Source organism: Pristis pectinata, chromosome 7 (assembly GCF_009764475.1).
Source record: "Pristis pectinata isolate sPriPec2 chromosome 7, sPriPec2.1.pri, whole genome shotgun sequence".
Lineage (NCBI taxonomy): Eukaryota > Metazoa > Chordata > Chondrichthyes > Rhinopristiformes > Pristidae > Pristis > Pristis pectinata.
Window position 1 is genome coordinate 19,262,925 of NC_067411.1, and position 17,140 is coordinate 19,280,064.

Sequence of the window (17,140 nt, forward strand, 5' to 3'; positions counted from 1 at the left end):
TCATTCAGGCTCATGCCCCAGTCCAGTACAGGAGCAGTGTTGGACGTGCTGTCATTTGGACAAGGCTTATCTGATAAAAGTGCAGGCACAGGAAATACTCTACCTGCCTTTTTATCTTCAGTCTCCAGAGCCCCAAGTATTCTCTCCAGTTAAAACAGTGATTTATTTGTACTTCTTTCAATAAAGTATTCATTGTTCATGACATGGTCTCCTCCATCCTGGGGAAGTAAATGCAGACCAGGTGCTGCTTTGCAGATTTGCATATGCATTCTGTTTGAAAGTGTGACTCCATGACTTTGGTCACCTATCACTTCCCACTCTAGCATCTCTATATTCAGCCTCCTATACTAGTCCCATGAAACTCAAAGCAAGCTCAAAGAACAACACCTCATCTTCTCAAGTCGAAGTTGTTGTCATGTGCACAAGTACAGTGAGGTACAGGTACAATGAAAAACAGCTAAAGCAATTGCAGTTTTAACACCACAAACTACTTCTATCTTTTCTTAAAACAAAGTAAAAAGCAGTAGATACTAGAAATCTGGACTAAAAAGAGAGAATTTTGGAAATACTCAGCATGTGAGCAGGATCTATGGAGAGAGGCACAAAGTTAATGTTTTAGGTTGATGATTTTCATCAGAAGGGTTACTCTGATGAAAGGTCATTGTCCTGAAACATTAACTGTTCTCTCCACAGTTACTTCAAGCATTTTATTTTATTTCTTTCCCTTCTTGTCCCAGTTATAGTAGTCACAACCTACCACTTCCATAGAAAATTTACACTTAGTAGGATTTCAAATCTGCAAGTATCAGTAACTCTCTCAAATAGAGTTTAATGATTGGTCATTGTAAATGCATGCTTTTGCCATTATATGTTGCATGAGATAAGGCCCTTTATTCTCCGACTCACCACAGACAACACCCTGGGAGACCAACCGGTTTACAAAGTACAGTAAATTTCACACACCCAGCATGCAGATGTGTAGTTGGATGAAACTGTTCTTCACACATCCAAAGATCCTGCTTCATTTGTAAAGTGGAAATCATGTAATCTTCATTGAATTACTGTATCCAACGTTCTCAAAACATCTCACAGTGCTTCACAAGGTGCTTCACAAAATGCTAAATGATTTTCTTTGGTAGTTTGCTCAGGATAATAATTTTTTTTGGTCCAAAGTAGAGCCCTTTTTTGATTAGATATTTTATGCAAAATTATGGCCAAAAAGTTTGGTTTCAGTTTTGAATTTTGACTGTTACTACACTTTTGGTGGTTTCTGATGCTTCTTTGTACTGGGTCTTCAATGTAGGTCTGTAACCCCAGACCCCTGATCAATGTGCATGTGTTCCATCAAATTCACCATGAGAAATTCCACAGAAGATTTCATAGATGAAATATAAATAAGTGTGTCACCAGCTGAAAACTCATAATATGTGATTTCTCTTAAATTCCTAGCTGCTCTTCCTTCTCCACTGCCATACCGTTGTTGGAAGTCTTGTTTACACAGAGTCAATATCAGAGTTACATTGACACTACAGCCACTTCACAAGCGTTAACCTGGTGCCAAAGCATCTTATATAGAGGATGACGTTCACAGGCATATGCTATAACTTAAGTAATGCCCACCATATTGGTATAGGCACAAAAAGGAACTTCAAAGGCTCACGCCTGAAAGAGTTGCCATGTCTTTACGTACTCAAATAATATTCCTAATAGCTGGTTGATGCCTCTTTGATCAGACTGATTTGCCTTAAATGCTAATGGCTGCATTCTGGAAAATCAGATCCACATGCAAGCTAAACGTTTGCAGATCCCAACAAAAACAGTGTTTCCAAGTGTGGATGAAGAGGGCACATGAAGCCTCGTTAACAATGTAGGGTAGGGTGGAGAGAAGGATAATACACAACGAATCACAATATAGAGATGGTTTTATGCTGAAAGGAGATGCAGAGATAAGAAATGGAGAAAACAAGAGGAGTTTAATGAAGATAAAGTTCTTATATCTGAATACTTCATTGTTGTCTGTTCTTCAATCAAGTCTATTCACTAATGTAGCAACACATTAGACTTGATCCAATTGAATGATTTTATTTATGCCCAGTAAAGCGGAGAAGGCAGTTTACAATGGATGTCTGTTTTGTTGCTCAAGCAAATATTTGCAGAGCAATTGCATGCCTCTTAAGATTGATGCTGTTCCAACAAAAGCCAATTATAAAAATTTTAGTTAATTTCATTGGTTTGCTTGAGTTAAGAAAGCAAGAGTAAATTCATAAATTAGATTACAAAGTGTTTTAATTTATTATTAAGTTGCCAAAACTCTGATCTATTTAAAATAATTATTTTAAAACACATAGCATGTAATGGATATACCTTTGTTTATTTGGTCCATATTTCCACTATGATGTCCTTGAGACAAGTTTCCTTTCTGCTGTACTTTCTGCCCAGAACAGCATCGGAAAGATTTTTTGCGAAGAACTTTGGATGGAAGTTGTTTCCTTCTCAAAGTATGCTTTCAAATGGCTTTGCCTGGATTTTCTTGTTGCACCGTGATCTGCCCATGAATAAGACTCCCCTGAATAAACCAAAGTGAGAACACAGAGCTTTCTTTGTCTGGGTTTGCCTCTCCATGCCTTACACTCAACCCGTTCAAATGTCTACTGCCATTATCCCTTTCCTTGCCCATGTACTTTGGTGCTCCGTTGCTTCAATTGTAAAATTGTCACCCTCAGGTTCAAATACCTTCACTTCTTTCTTTGTAAATTTCTCCAGCCCTCTATCCTCCCTTTGTGCTGTGTTGCATTCACAGTCCCAAAACTGGTGACAGTACCTTCAGGTATCTGGTCTCAGTGCCTTGAAAACTTCTCCCTGAACTTCTTCACACCATTACCTAAATCTCCTCCTTTGATTCCCATTTCTTGAACATGTCCTCCCCCTTCCATCTTCTTGTCCTTTTTATGCTTTTCCCATGTCAATAAAATACCTTGAGGCTATTTCCCAAGGTAAAAGTGCTCTATAATTGCTAAGGTCTCTTGCTGTGGTCTTTTTGTGGCCAACAGCTGACCACTCACTTGCATGATTTATGATTGTCTAATAAACTGACAGCTTCTCAAAGTATAGAATTTTATTCTTGCAGATTTTTGCCATTGAATTGGAGACAAAAGAAAGATTCAGTTCCTTTGCAAATATTCGTATTGTCATAACAGACAGAAATGACAACCGTCCAGTGTTTAACCAGGATTACTTTATGCTCGAAGTCCCAGAAGATAGCACAAATGGCTACAATGTGACTTGCATTACAGTAAGAAGTTGCAGTGAGAATTTATTAAATGATAATTCAGAATCCTTCACATACAGCACATTAATTCATCTTTTTTTTTGCACCCAAAGGCTACAGATGCTGACAGTGCACATTTTGGTGAGATAACCTATCAACTTTTTGGATCTGACAGTGTGTAAGTTTCCTAATCTTTACATCTAGCCGTCCATGGTGACGCTGGTCAGAGTAGGCCCAATGTCAAATCACCAAAGGTCACAATTCTGTTGAATACCAAGTGTGAATGTATTGTCATCTTGGAATGTTCACATTAAGTTTGAGAGTGACTAAGTCTGAAACTCGGCTTCTTAAGTTTGCAACTGTTAACAATGAGAATTAAAAATAAGTTAACAATGACATTTACAGAGGTATTTGTGGTGAGTTGGATGAATGACCTTAGCAAATGAGATGAAATGGTGTGATGTTAGTAAAGGAAGGCAACCAATGACTGAATAATTCATCAGTATCATCAAATGTACATTCTCTTGAGAGCTAAACCTCCTCTGGAGAAGTGGTACAACTATGGCTAATCAGATATGGTAAGAATAGTATTAATTAAAAGAATAATTTAATCGTGTTGCTAAAAAGTGCAATGAGATAAAGGACTGGAAACATTTACAAATTAGGAAAGGATGAGGAAGAAACTGATAAAGAAGGAAAAATACAAGATTAATTTATCAAGAGATATAAAAACAGATTACAGGAACTTTAATAAGTATGTAAAAGCAAGAGATTAGTGAAAACCAGCATGGATTTCCGAGGAGGTAGACAAGAGAAATTATAATGCAGAGTAAGGAAATAGCTGCAATGGAAAGCAAACATTGTGCATCTGGGTTCAGAGAAGAGATGCAAAGAAGCTACCAGAAATTATGGGGACCGAAGGGACCGCTGAGGGTAAACGTTGAAACAATTAACACTGATGAAGAAAAAGCACTGGAAAAGCTGCGAAGCCCACTGGAGCTCTTGGCATGCATCCTAGGTTTTTAAGGGTTGGCTGCAAAGATAGCAGATATATTCGTTTTGATTCTCAGAAGTCCCTGAAAAGTAGAGCAGTTCTCTTAAATTGGAAGATAATAAATATAACTCTCTTGTTCACAAAAGGTGAAAGAGGCTAAACAGGAAATACTAGCCCAGTTAGCCTGACATCAGTAGTGGCTGAATGATAGAATTTATTATTATGGCGCTTGAAAAATCACAATATGATTAAGTAAATCAGGAAAGGAAAAAAAGGAAAGATTGACAAATCTATTAAAGTTATTTGAGGGTTTAACCAACATGGTGGATAGCTACTGGTTATGACATATTTGGATTTTCAAAAGTCCCATATAAAAAGTTATTACACAAGGTTAGGACTCAAGGACAAGAGCAAAAAGTAGACTATGTAGAAGACTAGTTAACAATGATCTTTTATTGTGAAATGGTATGCCCAATGGAGTGTTGCAAGAAACTTGGTTTGAACATAGAACATACAACACTACAGCACAGTACAGGCCCTTCAGCCCACAATGTTGTGCTGACATTTTATCCTGCTCTAAGATCTATCTAACCCTTCCCTCCCACATAGCCCCCTATTTTTCTATCATTCATGTGTCTATCTAAGAATATCTTAAATGTCCCTAATGTATCTGCCCCTACAACCTCTGCAGGCAGTGCGTTCCATGCACCCACCACTATGTGTAAAAAACTTACCCCTGACATCCCCCTCATACTTTCCTCCAATCACCTTAAAATTATGTCCCCTCTTGTTAGCCGTTGTCGCACTAGGAAAAAGTCTCTGACTGTTCACTCAATCTATGCATCTTATCATCTTGTACACCTCTGTCAAGTCGCCTTTCATCCTCCTTCTCTCCAAAGAGAAGAGCCCTAGCTCGGTCAACCTGTCCTCATAAGACATGGTCTCCAATCCGGGCAACATCCTGGTAAATCTCCTCTGCACCCTGTCTAAAGCTTCCACATCCTTCCTATAATGAGGCGACCAGAATCGAACACAATACTCCAAGTGCGGTCTGATCAGAATGCTAGGAAGCTGCAACATCACCTCGTTGCTCTTGAACTCAATACCCTGACTAATGAAGGCCAACACTCCACAGCTAATCAAAAATTTGGTTTCATTAACAGGCTCAGATGAATTTCTGTGCAATAATGTTAACAAAGTAAGAGCCCTCAAAATTCAGTCCATATTGGGCTCGATTATAGCTTTCAAATACCAGAATTATGACATAGGAACTTTTCAAATAAATTTACAACAGATTCTGCTGAGATAGTTTTTTTCTTGTTGTATCTGATAAATCCACTCAGATCCCTACTACTCATCTCCACCTCCATAAATCACTTAGATTAGTCTAGAAGCTGAAATGCCTTAATATCTTTGTTTCAATTGCAATATTTAAAATTTTAAGAATCAAAACATTGGCCAGTAACCACTAATCAGATATTTATTTATGTTTTGCTTCAACTATAACAGGTTGCAGACATTTGATGTGGACCCAGTATTCGGTGTGTTCTTTATAAAAAATAAAACACTTTTGGACAGGGAGACAAGACCACAGTTTTTCGTCACATTACAAGCCAGGGATGGCGGAGGTCTCACAACCAATGCACAAATACGCATTTCCATCTCTGATGCAAATGACCAAGTGCCTGTTTTCCAGGGAAATAGTTACAGTGGATTTATTAAGGAAAATGAGGTTAAAAATATTGTCCAGGTTCAGGTATGTAGTAAATTCTGAAAAATCAATTCTAACTTTTGGATGAATCAGACTGTGTTTGTGATGCCGTTGTCCACAGTTGTCACTGCACTCTGGCAGAAGGTGAGAAACTAGGATTATATTTAATGGAATTTAGAAAGTTAAGGATCAATTTTATTGAGGTTTTCAAGACATGAAGAAGCATGGTTGGGAGATATCAGGAAAGTATTTCTGCTGATTGGGTTTCGGACTTTGGAACGTAATCGGAAATGGTTAAAAAACACTTTATGTGCAGGGATTTGAAATTCTATCCCGCTGTTATCAGGCTCTTGAATGGACCTCTTGTACACTGAAGGATGAGCTCTTAATTTCTCAGTCTACCTTGCCATGACCCTTGCACTTTATTTGTCTACCTGCACCACGTTTCCTTTATAACTGTGACACCATATTCTGCATTCGGTTTTCCCTTTTAAACACCTTGAGGTACTTGTGTGTGGAATGATCTGTCTGGATGTTTTGCACAGAAACAAAAGCTCTTCACTGTATCTCAGTACATGTGACAATAATAAATCAATTCCAATTCCAACATTTTGAACTAGCTTGAGCAAATGACAACTGATTTATTACCTCTCCATAATTGTCCCTTGACATGAAGGGCATTCTCATCATTTCAGAGGGTGGGTCAAGAGTCAATACTCTTGAGGGTCTGTGATCACATTATGGCCAGACCTGGTAAGGATGTCAGATTTCTTTCCCTGTAGATAATGAACCCAATGGATTTTTGCAACGGTCCAGTAATTCCTTGGTTGCTATTATTGATTATTTTAAATTCCAGATTTATTTAGTTGCTTGAATTGAAATTTCTCAGCTACCTCAATGGGATTCAAACTCACTTCTCTGAGTCAATAGTCCAACAACTTAACTTCTGTGTCCCAGTGTTTGGTCAATTGTTCATTGTTTGCCTGTGATTGACGCTTTCGAGCCAAAGTTATTAAGGGATCAAATTCAGCTCCTTTTCCCTAAAAATGTAAAACTCTGTGGCTTTTTCCTCTTGGAATACTGCAGTAATTTAACTACCATAGAACTCCAATGTTTGGTATAGGTTTTCATTGGAAGTCTGGAAGCTTGCAAGTATGGTTTTGCATCTGAATTCTCCAGTCATGAATCAAATTCTTTTATCAGTGCCAAAGGATTTTTATTACATGACTTTATGGAATAGAGGCAGGCAAATCTCATCAGGTCACCACAGCAAGTGCTGCCAAGTGTTTTATTTATTCCTTTAAATGGGGCCAGGGATCTTGACTTAGCGGTACTTAAGTACCTTGTTATGTTGCTGCAATATCACCAGACCCCTTCACTAAATCACCTTCAAGTCACTTTGATCTGTTAAGTTGCAAATGCAATTTGTGGTTTCTTACACTGCATGGGTATGTCGAACAGCATCAATGAGTTGATTTCTCTTTAGTTTTCTTTGTAGTAACCGATGTGGACAATCTAGTCCAAGGTCTGTCCAAGAGTGTGCTGTTGAACATCAAAAGAATAGTAATATATTTATGCTGTGAGAGTGATTAATGGTTCAATTACCTCAGAATCTTTTAAAAGAATTTTAATTTTTAATAAAGGTCACAGATTACCCAGAGGGTTAAGCAATAATGAAATGTTACTAGTTTATTGCAAAGTGATAATTACAACATGACAGTTAATCTATGGCAACTGACAGCAATCCTCACTCTCTCTCTGCTTCTCTTGGAGGCCGTAGTTTGCTTTGAGCTGTCCCCTGTAGTCCTGATTGAGCCTTTCATTTTTACTGCAGGGTGCCCATGTTTACAGGTGAACTTAGTGACATGGAAGTTCTCAAATCTATCACCAATTCAGCTACTCCCTTATCCAATCGTTGGAAGATGAGTTGGGCCGAAGGGCCTGTTTTCATGCTGTGTGACTCCATGACAGCTACCAAGATGGGCGTTCCCACCTTAGATGCCCAACTAGGAACACCTCATGTTTAGGTTTTTGACTAATTTCCAAGGGGCAAATTAGCTAAGTAAGTGGTTATATGCAACATCATCTCCAATTCCTTATCAAACTGATGCATGCTTTGTCGAAGCCTGTTCTGTGGCCATGTCCCCATTCCACTGATAATTTCTGTAAATAATTTCATATTATACCTTCCAGAATCATGCTGACAAAGCCAAGACAGCTGGTTGGTACAAACAGGCTGTAACCCACTTTGAATGAGTTTTCTAATAAGCACTCTTGACAAAGCATTGACTCCTAATGAGCCCTAATTTCTTCCAAACTAGTACTTATTAAAACACTATTTATTATACTTGGGATGAATTGTCCCATGCAATCTGTTTCATCAGTACAGGCTTTTTGATCTCATATTATTCACTATAATTTGGATCATATATAGATTTGACATGACATACTCCAGTTCACCATTCTTGGATAAAGAGCTCAGAATCAGACAATAGAATTTCTGTGGAAGTGGCAACCTTATAAGGCCCTGATGAAATAGAAAATGTGGAGAGTCTAATCCATGAAATATTTCTCCTCTACGAAAAGTTCAATCTGCACGCAGTTCAGACGAAAGTTCATCAACCTTACACATTGTCTCTGTTTCCCTCTCTGGAGGTGCTGCTTGAGCTGTTGAGTATTTCCAGCATTTTCAGTTCTACTTCAGACTTCGAGCATCCATTGCTGTTTTTCTTGACAACTGGTCACAGTCGCAGTTATATGGCACAGAACAGGCCCTTTGGCCCAACGTCCATGCTGACCAAAGTGCCAACCTAACCTAGTCCCATTTGCCTGCATTTGGCTCATATTCCTCAAAAGCTTTCCTAACAATGTACCTGTCTTTTAAACATTGTAATTGTACCCACCTCTAGGCAACTTGTTCTATATCCCACTCTCTGGTATCTCGTTCCATAAACCCATCACCCGCTGTGTGAAAATGTGCCCTCAGTCATTTCAGAGCGTGGGAAAAAGACCCTCCACCTTATCTGGGTGCCACATGATTTTATAAACCTCTATAACGTCACCCCTCGTGCTTGGGTAAAGAAAAGCTCCACACATAGATAGATCTCCAGGAATGGACTCAGATACAGTAATGCTTAGCCACTAAATCATCTGTTAAGCTGTTAACCTTGAGTTGATCTTCAATGTTTAACTCAAGTTATTGGCATGTAGTCAATCAATTTTCATCTTCCAGTTAATATGATTTACAACAATAATCCCAAAACTCATTAATGTTCTTGTACTTTATCATTTCCAGGCTTTTGACAGGGACCAAGCGAATTCCCCAAACAGTGAAATTACTTACACGATCATTGATGGAGATCTTGTTAAATATTTTATAATCAATGGTTCCAATGGAGTAATATCTGTGGTCAAACCACTGGACAGAGAATCCATGGATGTCTCTTTGAATGGAATTATTAATCTGATTGTCCAAGCCAAAGATGGCGGTAATCCAGCTCTCAGTTCCACAGTGCAAGTTGCCATCACAGTGGAGGTATGATAATAAAAAATGTACTTGTCTCTAGATTTTAAAAAAAGTTTTGTTTGCAGAATATGGTTGTCACTAGCAATGCCAGCAATTATGGTACATCACTGATTGCCTCTGATCTGATTAAAAGTCAACCCTGTTGGCGGCTCTGGGCTCCTCAAATATGGGCTAAACCAGGTAAGAACAGTATATTTTGTTCCCTGAAGGAGATTAGTGAACCAAATTGTTTTTTTACAATCCAGTAATTTCATGGCCATCATTACTAAGGTTAACTTCAATTCCAGGCTTTATTTAATTATTTGAATTTAAATTCCCCAGCTGCCAGGACAGAATTCAAATTCATATTTGAATCCAGAGGGAGCGGTTCAAAATTTTAATCTAGTAATTTAAACTTTTATACTGTTCTCTAGTAGTCATTTACATTACATGTGAGTGGAATTTCAGTTGCAATGTTTCTGAGTAGTCTATAGTTCAGACTTCAATTGTGATATTGCACTACTCATCTATTCCTCTGTTAAAACTAAGTCATGCCAACTCTCAGTCATTTAACATTCAGAAAGTGTTCAGTTTTAAGATTAAATGTATGTCTTTCTTTCAAGCTTGATTTGCATCTGTAAAGACCTGGAAAGTTTTTTTTTGTTTAATGACCTCCCAAAGACAGTAGAGAAAGTGGAGGAGAAAGTTATCTTCAGTTTCCAGCATAAAACCAGTGGCTGCCTGTTGGACTCACCTTCTCACATTCCATTCAATTCAGTGGAGGAGAGCAGCTAGCAGTAATCCCAGTGAGGGAAATGAAAATTAGGACAATCTCATCACAAATTGACCATCACTTTCTGCTGCTATTCCACCCAATGCCTCACAAGATCACGATGGGAAACCCAGGCCACTCCTTTTTTCCGATACATGATCTCCCTGTCCATCTACCTCTATACTTTCCCTCTACCTCTCTGTCTGTCATTATCCATTCCACTACCTTTTAGCCTCTTTCTCAGGCTCCCTTTTTGAAGAAACTTGATGCACTTTAACTCCCAAAATCGGTCTCAAGAAAGGTTCTAATTTCACATTTAAGCTTGTTTGAAAATCATTTGGAAAACCAAATTCATGATTACTGGACTTTCAGCCAAAAATATTGCTTCGAAGAGAGAATAATGCTAATGCATGCTGGGAGATTATTCACAGAGCACATACACAGTCTGTGGCATGCTGGGAATTGGAGATGATGTTGAATTGTCTTGAACCACTACAGTCCTTCTGGTGAAAGACTGTAGGTGAAGAATTCCAGGATTTAGACCAGGCAACAATGAAGGAATGGCAATGTACTTCCAAGTCAGAATGGTGGTGTCTGGAGATCAACTTTCACGTGGTGGTGTTCGATACACCTGAAGTCTGTATTCCTCTTGGCATTGGAGGTCATGAGGTTTGGACTGTGCTGTCAGAATAGCCTTGGCAAGAAATTGGTGTGCATTTTGCAGATGGTATATACCGTGAGTGGGTAGTGGAGGGAACAAATGTTTAGCATGGTTGACGGGGTTCCAATCAAGTTGGCTGCTTTGTCCAAGGGAAGTAGCGCTGCCCTCATCTAGACAAGTGGAGAGTATTCCATCACAATCCTGGTGTGCCTTGTCAATGGTGAAAAAGTTTTAGCAAGGAGAGTGAGACAACAATTCATTCACACTCTGAGTTGACCCTACGCTTTAAAAAGGCTGTGCTGGGTAAAAATATTAATAAAAGAATGCATCAGAGAGAATTTTATTCATTCATTGAATCATGTTGCATATTATGAAATATGTAGTTTTTGATATCATTATTTTCACAGCAACAGGAGTTAAGGTGCTGATCAGTCATGGTCTATATGAGTGGCAGAGCAAGCTTGAGGGGATGGAACTCTTCCTTGGTCATAACTCAGTCCGTATGCCTGGTATCAGTCTCAAGGTTCTTCTTAAATTTGCCTTCAGAGGTCAAATCTTGCGCCTCGACAGTATTGGATGTCAAAAAATTCACTCCAATTTAGTATTAGGAACTTGAAAGGTTAGAGCTTTGAGCCCCACATAATGCTCAAGCCACCAACTTTATCCCATACCAAGCCACTGTCTAAAGCTGATCCAAACTGCCCCTATCATTAACATTGCATTTCCCCTAGGATGAGCTTCCAGCCCCATATCTCCTGCATCAATTGTGACTTCCACTGAAGGTAGTCCTCATCTCCCCTAATCCTGGCCACTGTTCAATTCTATCCTACTGCCATGATCTAATAGAACAAAAGAACAGGTTCAAGGGATTGAATGGCCCATTTCAGTTCCTGAAACGTCTCAGAAGTCTATTTTACATTTCTGATCAACTCACTGGTTCATTCCATTGATTATGTGATGGAAGATGCGTAATCATTGGACAATGCTGTAGATTAACAATTAGTGCCCAGCCAGTGTATTTTGATCAAATGAATAAACTACTGTTAATATCCTATATTACAGGACGTGAATGACAATGGTCCAGTTTTTAACCAAAGCACATATTTTGTTGCTGTTCCTGAAGACCAGCAGGGTAAGAACTGTTGATGAGATAGAGATGTAATTAAATTCTAAGTGGTGTAAATTCATCCTCAGTTGCTTGCACTAAACATATATTTATTGTAGCAGCTGTGCCTTGTCTACAATGGAGCTGAATTAAAGGAGCAGGGTTGCTGTTAAATATGTGAGGATGAACTGTGTTTTGCTGATTTAAATTTACTGAAAATTAAAAAATAAACTTCTGGTCGGCAGTATTTTGTTCCACATACCTCCAGTGTTGTGAAATGAATCAGTTTTTCTGTCTATGTGTTAGGAGCGAGAAACTGACAATTTTTTTCATCCAGTGGGTTGGTAAGAATAATTGTTCACACAAACAACAGATGTGGAATCCCCACAATGTGATGTGATACAAGGGCCTAGAAGTTCTTTTCCATTGCACTCAGAAAAACCTGAAATCTGGGCACATTCCAATGGAGTGGTTTAAACATCATAGAATGTTTTTTGTAAATCAAAAGAAAGATTTCCAATTATATAGTGACTTTGGATATTCCAAAGCACTTCAAGGCCAATGAAGAATGGCTACTTCTGTAATGTGGGAAATGTGGCGGTCAGTTTTTGCTTGAAAGATCCCACAAACAGCATTTTGATAATGAACAAATAATTCTGTTCTAGAGATGATGAAGGAGGGATAATTACTGGCACGAACACCAACTGAATCTTCCTTGCTCTTTGCAATAACCTCACTGCATCTTTTAGACCACATCAAAGAGCTTGATTTCCTAAATTGCTGCATTGACCACACTTTGTTGGCCGTAAAGTGCTTTGGGATGTCCTGTGGTCATGGAAGGTTCTGTATCATGGAGATCATTTTCTTTTACAGATGCTGCATTGAAATAATATTTGAAACATTCATGACTTGGGCCTTCAAGTGGATTTCACTTGTGCCTTTGGAGGTTTAAAACAGCCTATATTGCCAAGGTGTTCAAGAAGGAAGCCCACATTTAGCTCCAGGGCAGGATTCCCCAAGGAACCTGAGGCCATTTTTTATTAGGGAGAATATGCACTAGAAGTGCCTTTCCCCAGCTGCTGTGGTGGGATTCAAACTCTTGCTGTGTGATCAATTGTCCAGGCCTTCAGATACCAGTCCAATAATTTAACTACTATGCTCCTAGACCTGTAGATCCAAAGAACAAATATAGTTGTATGTGGAATGAGCTGCCAGAGGAAGTGGTTGAGGCAGGTACATTAACAACATTTAAAAAGTACTTGGACAGGTACACAGAGAGGAAAGGTTTAGAGGGATACAGGCCAAATGGAGGCAAATGGGACTAGTTTAGATGGGAAGTTTGGTTGGCATGGACCATTTAGGCCGAAGGGCCTATTTCTGTGCTCTATGACTCTAGCTTTTTTTTAAACGTTTCACATTTTGGAAAAAGTTTACAACCACTAGTAGAGAATGATACAGACTATTTTTGTTGCCTGAAGTGGTTTATAGTATTTCACATTATTTGTACCAGCAAAAGTATTGGTTATTTTATGTTTAGCAGAACTTAAGTATTATTTAAAATATTGTAACTTTTTAAATACTGCATACATTTCTGAATGAAAACCTTGCACCTAAAATAGAGGTAAATTTAAATTAAACACAGAGAATTTGCATATTCTGATGTAGGTACAGTTTACCAATGGAATGACCAGTTTTGACCGAAATAAGTCAACTTAATATTTTGTTCTAGATCGGTGTGTTTTTGAGGTACGTGCTTTGGACAGTGATGTAACTGATTCAAACCGGCTGATGACCTACAGAATTGAAGATGGGGCAAGGGGCCAATTTATTATCAGCACTGGGAGAGGAGAGCTGCAGCAATCTGCATGTATCCATGTAACTCCAGAGACCAGGCTTGATTATGATGGTGGTCCACGGAAATATAGACTAACTGTAGCAGCCATTGATTTCGGGTTTGATCCTAACACCGGCTACACAACCATCCAAGTGGATATTTTAGATGCAAATGATGAGGCTCCTATTCTAATTGGAAGTTCACTCTCCAATGTGTTTGCAAATGAAAATGGAATAATCAATACTACCATTGTTACAATCCAGGCTTTCGATCCGGACACAGATGCAGAATTGCACTTCTTTATCAGAGGAACTGAGTGTCTTGATGAGAAGGGGAGAAAGATGAATAGTTCGCTCTGTAAGAACTGGTTTCAACTGACAGAGAGATCCGGATCTTTGGTCTACAGTGGCCCTGTTGACCGTGAAAGTGTTCAAGCTGTTTTGCTCAGAGTACAAGTTGTGGACTACAACACTGTGCATTCTTCAAACATGAGTGAGGAAGGTCAGCTCTATTTCAACAGCGGTCTAGAAACTGCTTAGGTGCTTTTCCTATAAGCGTAGGACTTTACCATTGCAACAGCCTGGGTGTAATTCACACAAGTTTTGGTTACACTAAATTAATCGGACCCATCTTTGAGAAACTGGGTCAGGTTCCCAAAACAAATATTGAACATCTGTATGTAAATAAAAGCTTGAACCAGTTTTACCACACTTAGGATTGTTCATTGGTCCGAGTGGTCACACATAAGAAATAATCTCCTCCACTGTGTTGCACTTCTGAAAGCCACAGCCATATCCATGCCAGTCACCTCCTCCTTACCCAATTACCTCTGCCAAGCCCCACAGAATTACATATAGGGGGAGGGGAATAGGGCAGACCCTGCTGGGAACCTACTGACCAAAGGATTGACATCCAGTCTATTTAGTTAAGGCCTAAACATGAATTTTGATTCAGCTTCTGGGCTACCTGTTCCAAGATAGTGATTGATCTGGAACACGTGGTAGGTTGACTGATGGGTTCAGACTTCCATGCCAGCACACTGCGTGCAGAAGTCAGGAACACTCTGGAAGTCAGATGCAGGCACATCTCACCTCTATCTGCTGAGCCAAAGGGGCAGATACAGTTCAGGCCTCTTTGGCCTCTCAGCTTTACACCAGCTTACCTGGTGAAGCCCAGTCATTTGAATGGTGTTGCTGAGATTCACTTAAAAGGAAATTTTAGGTAACATTTTTGTTTATTTTCCTCTTTTCAACATGCATGTTTTAATTAATGAAAACAATTTTTAAATATGTTTATCACTTCAAATTTAATTTTTAACAACCATTTTTAAATAATGTAATATTTTGCAATTATTATTTTATGCAAGACATTTGGAAACAGTGTCAAGGCATTCTGATGGCAGAAGCCTTCAAAGAACCAACAGGAAAGTCTAGTCCATGGGCAAGGCTTTGCTTTTCATATCCTGGGACTCTGTCACTGCACACAAGCCACTGCTTCTTGTGGAAGGGCTGCAACAGCATTATCGACAGTGTGTTGTGGACCATGGGCAATAATGGGCAGTGACTGTTAGGCAAGGGTGAGGGTGAGCGAGATACCGCCCATTGATACCCTGCTTTTGATTCTCATGCAATTCTATTTCCACCTCATAATCCTGTACAAGCAGCATTAAGAAATTTAGGTTTTTGCAGTTGTACAAGGTATGACAATTCCCTGTTAATCTTGTCTGTGTTTAAGCCAGGAATGAAAGTCTAATCGTCTTGCAAAACATCACTTGACACCATGTTGAATCCTGACAACCATCTCTTGGAAGTCAAGGCCCCAGGGTTTACGTCCAATTAGTATAGGCCTTTAACTCCCACATAATCCCATGGCCAGGTTTTACAGTGATCCACTACCAGAGGGCAATCAATCCATCCTTGCTGAGCTTTTATTCCCCAAACATTTGTTAAGAGTTTGCCAGTATGAATGACATTAATTATTTATTTGTATTTTTCAGGGCATGTTAAAATTATCATTGCTGATGAAAATGACAATGCACCTATATTTTCTGGAACTGAAAATAGAAAAGGTAAGTGACGATTATCAACTTAAGGGAAAGAACATAATGATATTTTAGAATAATTAGATTAGGCTGAAACTTGGCTCTACATTTGAGAAGAAACGATGAGAACAGTTGCAACAACACCGTCTCAATTTCACTTCAGTAAATCTTTGGTTTGCCTTTTTATTCAGGATGACACAGGATTTACAGCATAGGAACAGGCCCTTTGGTCCAACTGGTTGATGCTTCAGCAATGATTACACTCCACCGAAGGTTATGCTTCCATTCTGCTTTAGCATAGCATAACTTAAAGTTCATTAATTGTGCACAAAGATGTAACACCACATAGAGCTAAAGGCCTGACACAATCCCTGGGCCTTGACTTTCAGGAGATGATTCAGAGGTTTCAACATGGTGTCAAGTGATGTCTTGCAAGATTATTGAAACTTCATTCCTGCTAAAAGATCTGATCATTGAATGTATCACAGCAGAGGTTAATGGCAGTGCCACATCATCCAGTCACCTCAGCACAAAGGCAGATACACGTGAGGTTAGGCAGGACCAGACAGCTAATATGGAGAGCTCAAATGGTGAAAGTTGACAGGGCTGGTGCAATGAATAAGAGGTGCACTTCAGTCCTACTGACAAAGAGGCAGCCAACCCTACACCTGCTACCAGGAGAGCATGGAGACATAAATGCAAAACTGGGTTTAGAACCACAACACACTACCACCATTCCTCGATTTACAAAAGGGATGGTTTCCTGGAAAACATTTCATTAAGCCAAGTTTTGTTAATTGAAAAGGCTGGGTGAAATGCATATCAAGTACTTTGGTATGGGTTTTCCCAATGTGCAAAGAGTGGAGCGCTATTTGTTATAGCGAAAATTAGATTTATAAATCAAAGACACACACCCCAAAGAGTCAGTGGTATTATTGTAAAGTTTGTACATTGAACATCTGTAAATCACAGAATACCTGTGTTTACAAGTACAACTATTCTGTGATTTACAAATTACACAGAATACCTTTGTTTACAATGGAATCACTGCACCAACTACACAAACTAAACACCTTCAGGTATTCAGAGCTTCCAAAGATAAAAAGACAACTCCCTCCAAAAGAAAATGCTTTACCTTCATTCAGCATAGCCTTTAGATCAGCTAAGGCTAAACAGCATAAACAAACCCTGCACTTTGCCTGTCTACACTTACCCCCAATTAGATAGCATTTCCCAAATTCATTTGAAT

At 39.0% G+C, this 17,140-nt stretch overlaps 1 protein-coding gene across 6 annotated transcripts in view; it reads left to right on the top strand.

Moving 5' to 3' along the window:
- The window catches only part of LOC127572647 (cadherin-related family member 2-like), a 92,973-nt gene that overhangs the window by 32,853 nt on the left and 42,980 nt on the right, over positions 1 to 17,140 (top strand). For 2 of the 6 annotated variants that reach the window (XM_052020127.1, XM_052020128.1), the window contains exons 14-20: positions 3,128 to 3,292; positions 3,382 to 3,446; positions 5,772 to 6,018; positions 9,269 to 9,508; positions 11,974 to 12,043; positions 13,746 to 14,351; positions 15,847 to 15,918. In XM_052020127.1, the coding sequence (XP_051876087.1) occupies positions 3,128 to 3,292; positions 3,382 to 3,446; positions 5,772 to 6,018; positions 9,269 to 9,508; positions 11,974 to 12,043; positions 13,746 to 14,351; positions 15,847 to 15,918 (1,465 nt within the window). The remainder of the gene's footprint in view (positions 1 to 3,127; positions 3,293 to 3,381; positions 3,447 to 5,771; positions 6,019 to 9,268; positions 9,509 to 11,973; positions 12,044 to 13,745; positions 14,352 to 15,846; positions 15,919 to 17,140) is intronic. The other 4 variants (XM_052020131.1, XM_052020129.1, XM_052020130.1 and 1 more) reach the window with 4 other exon arrangements.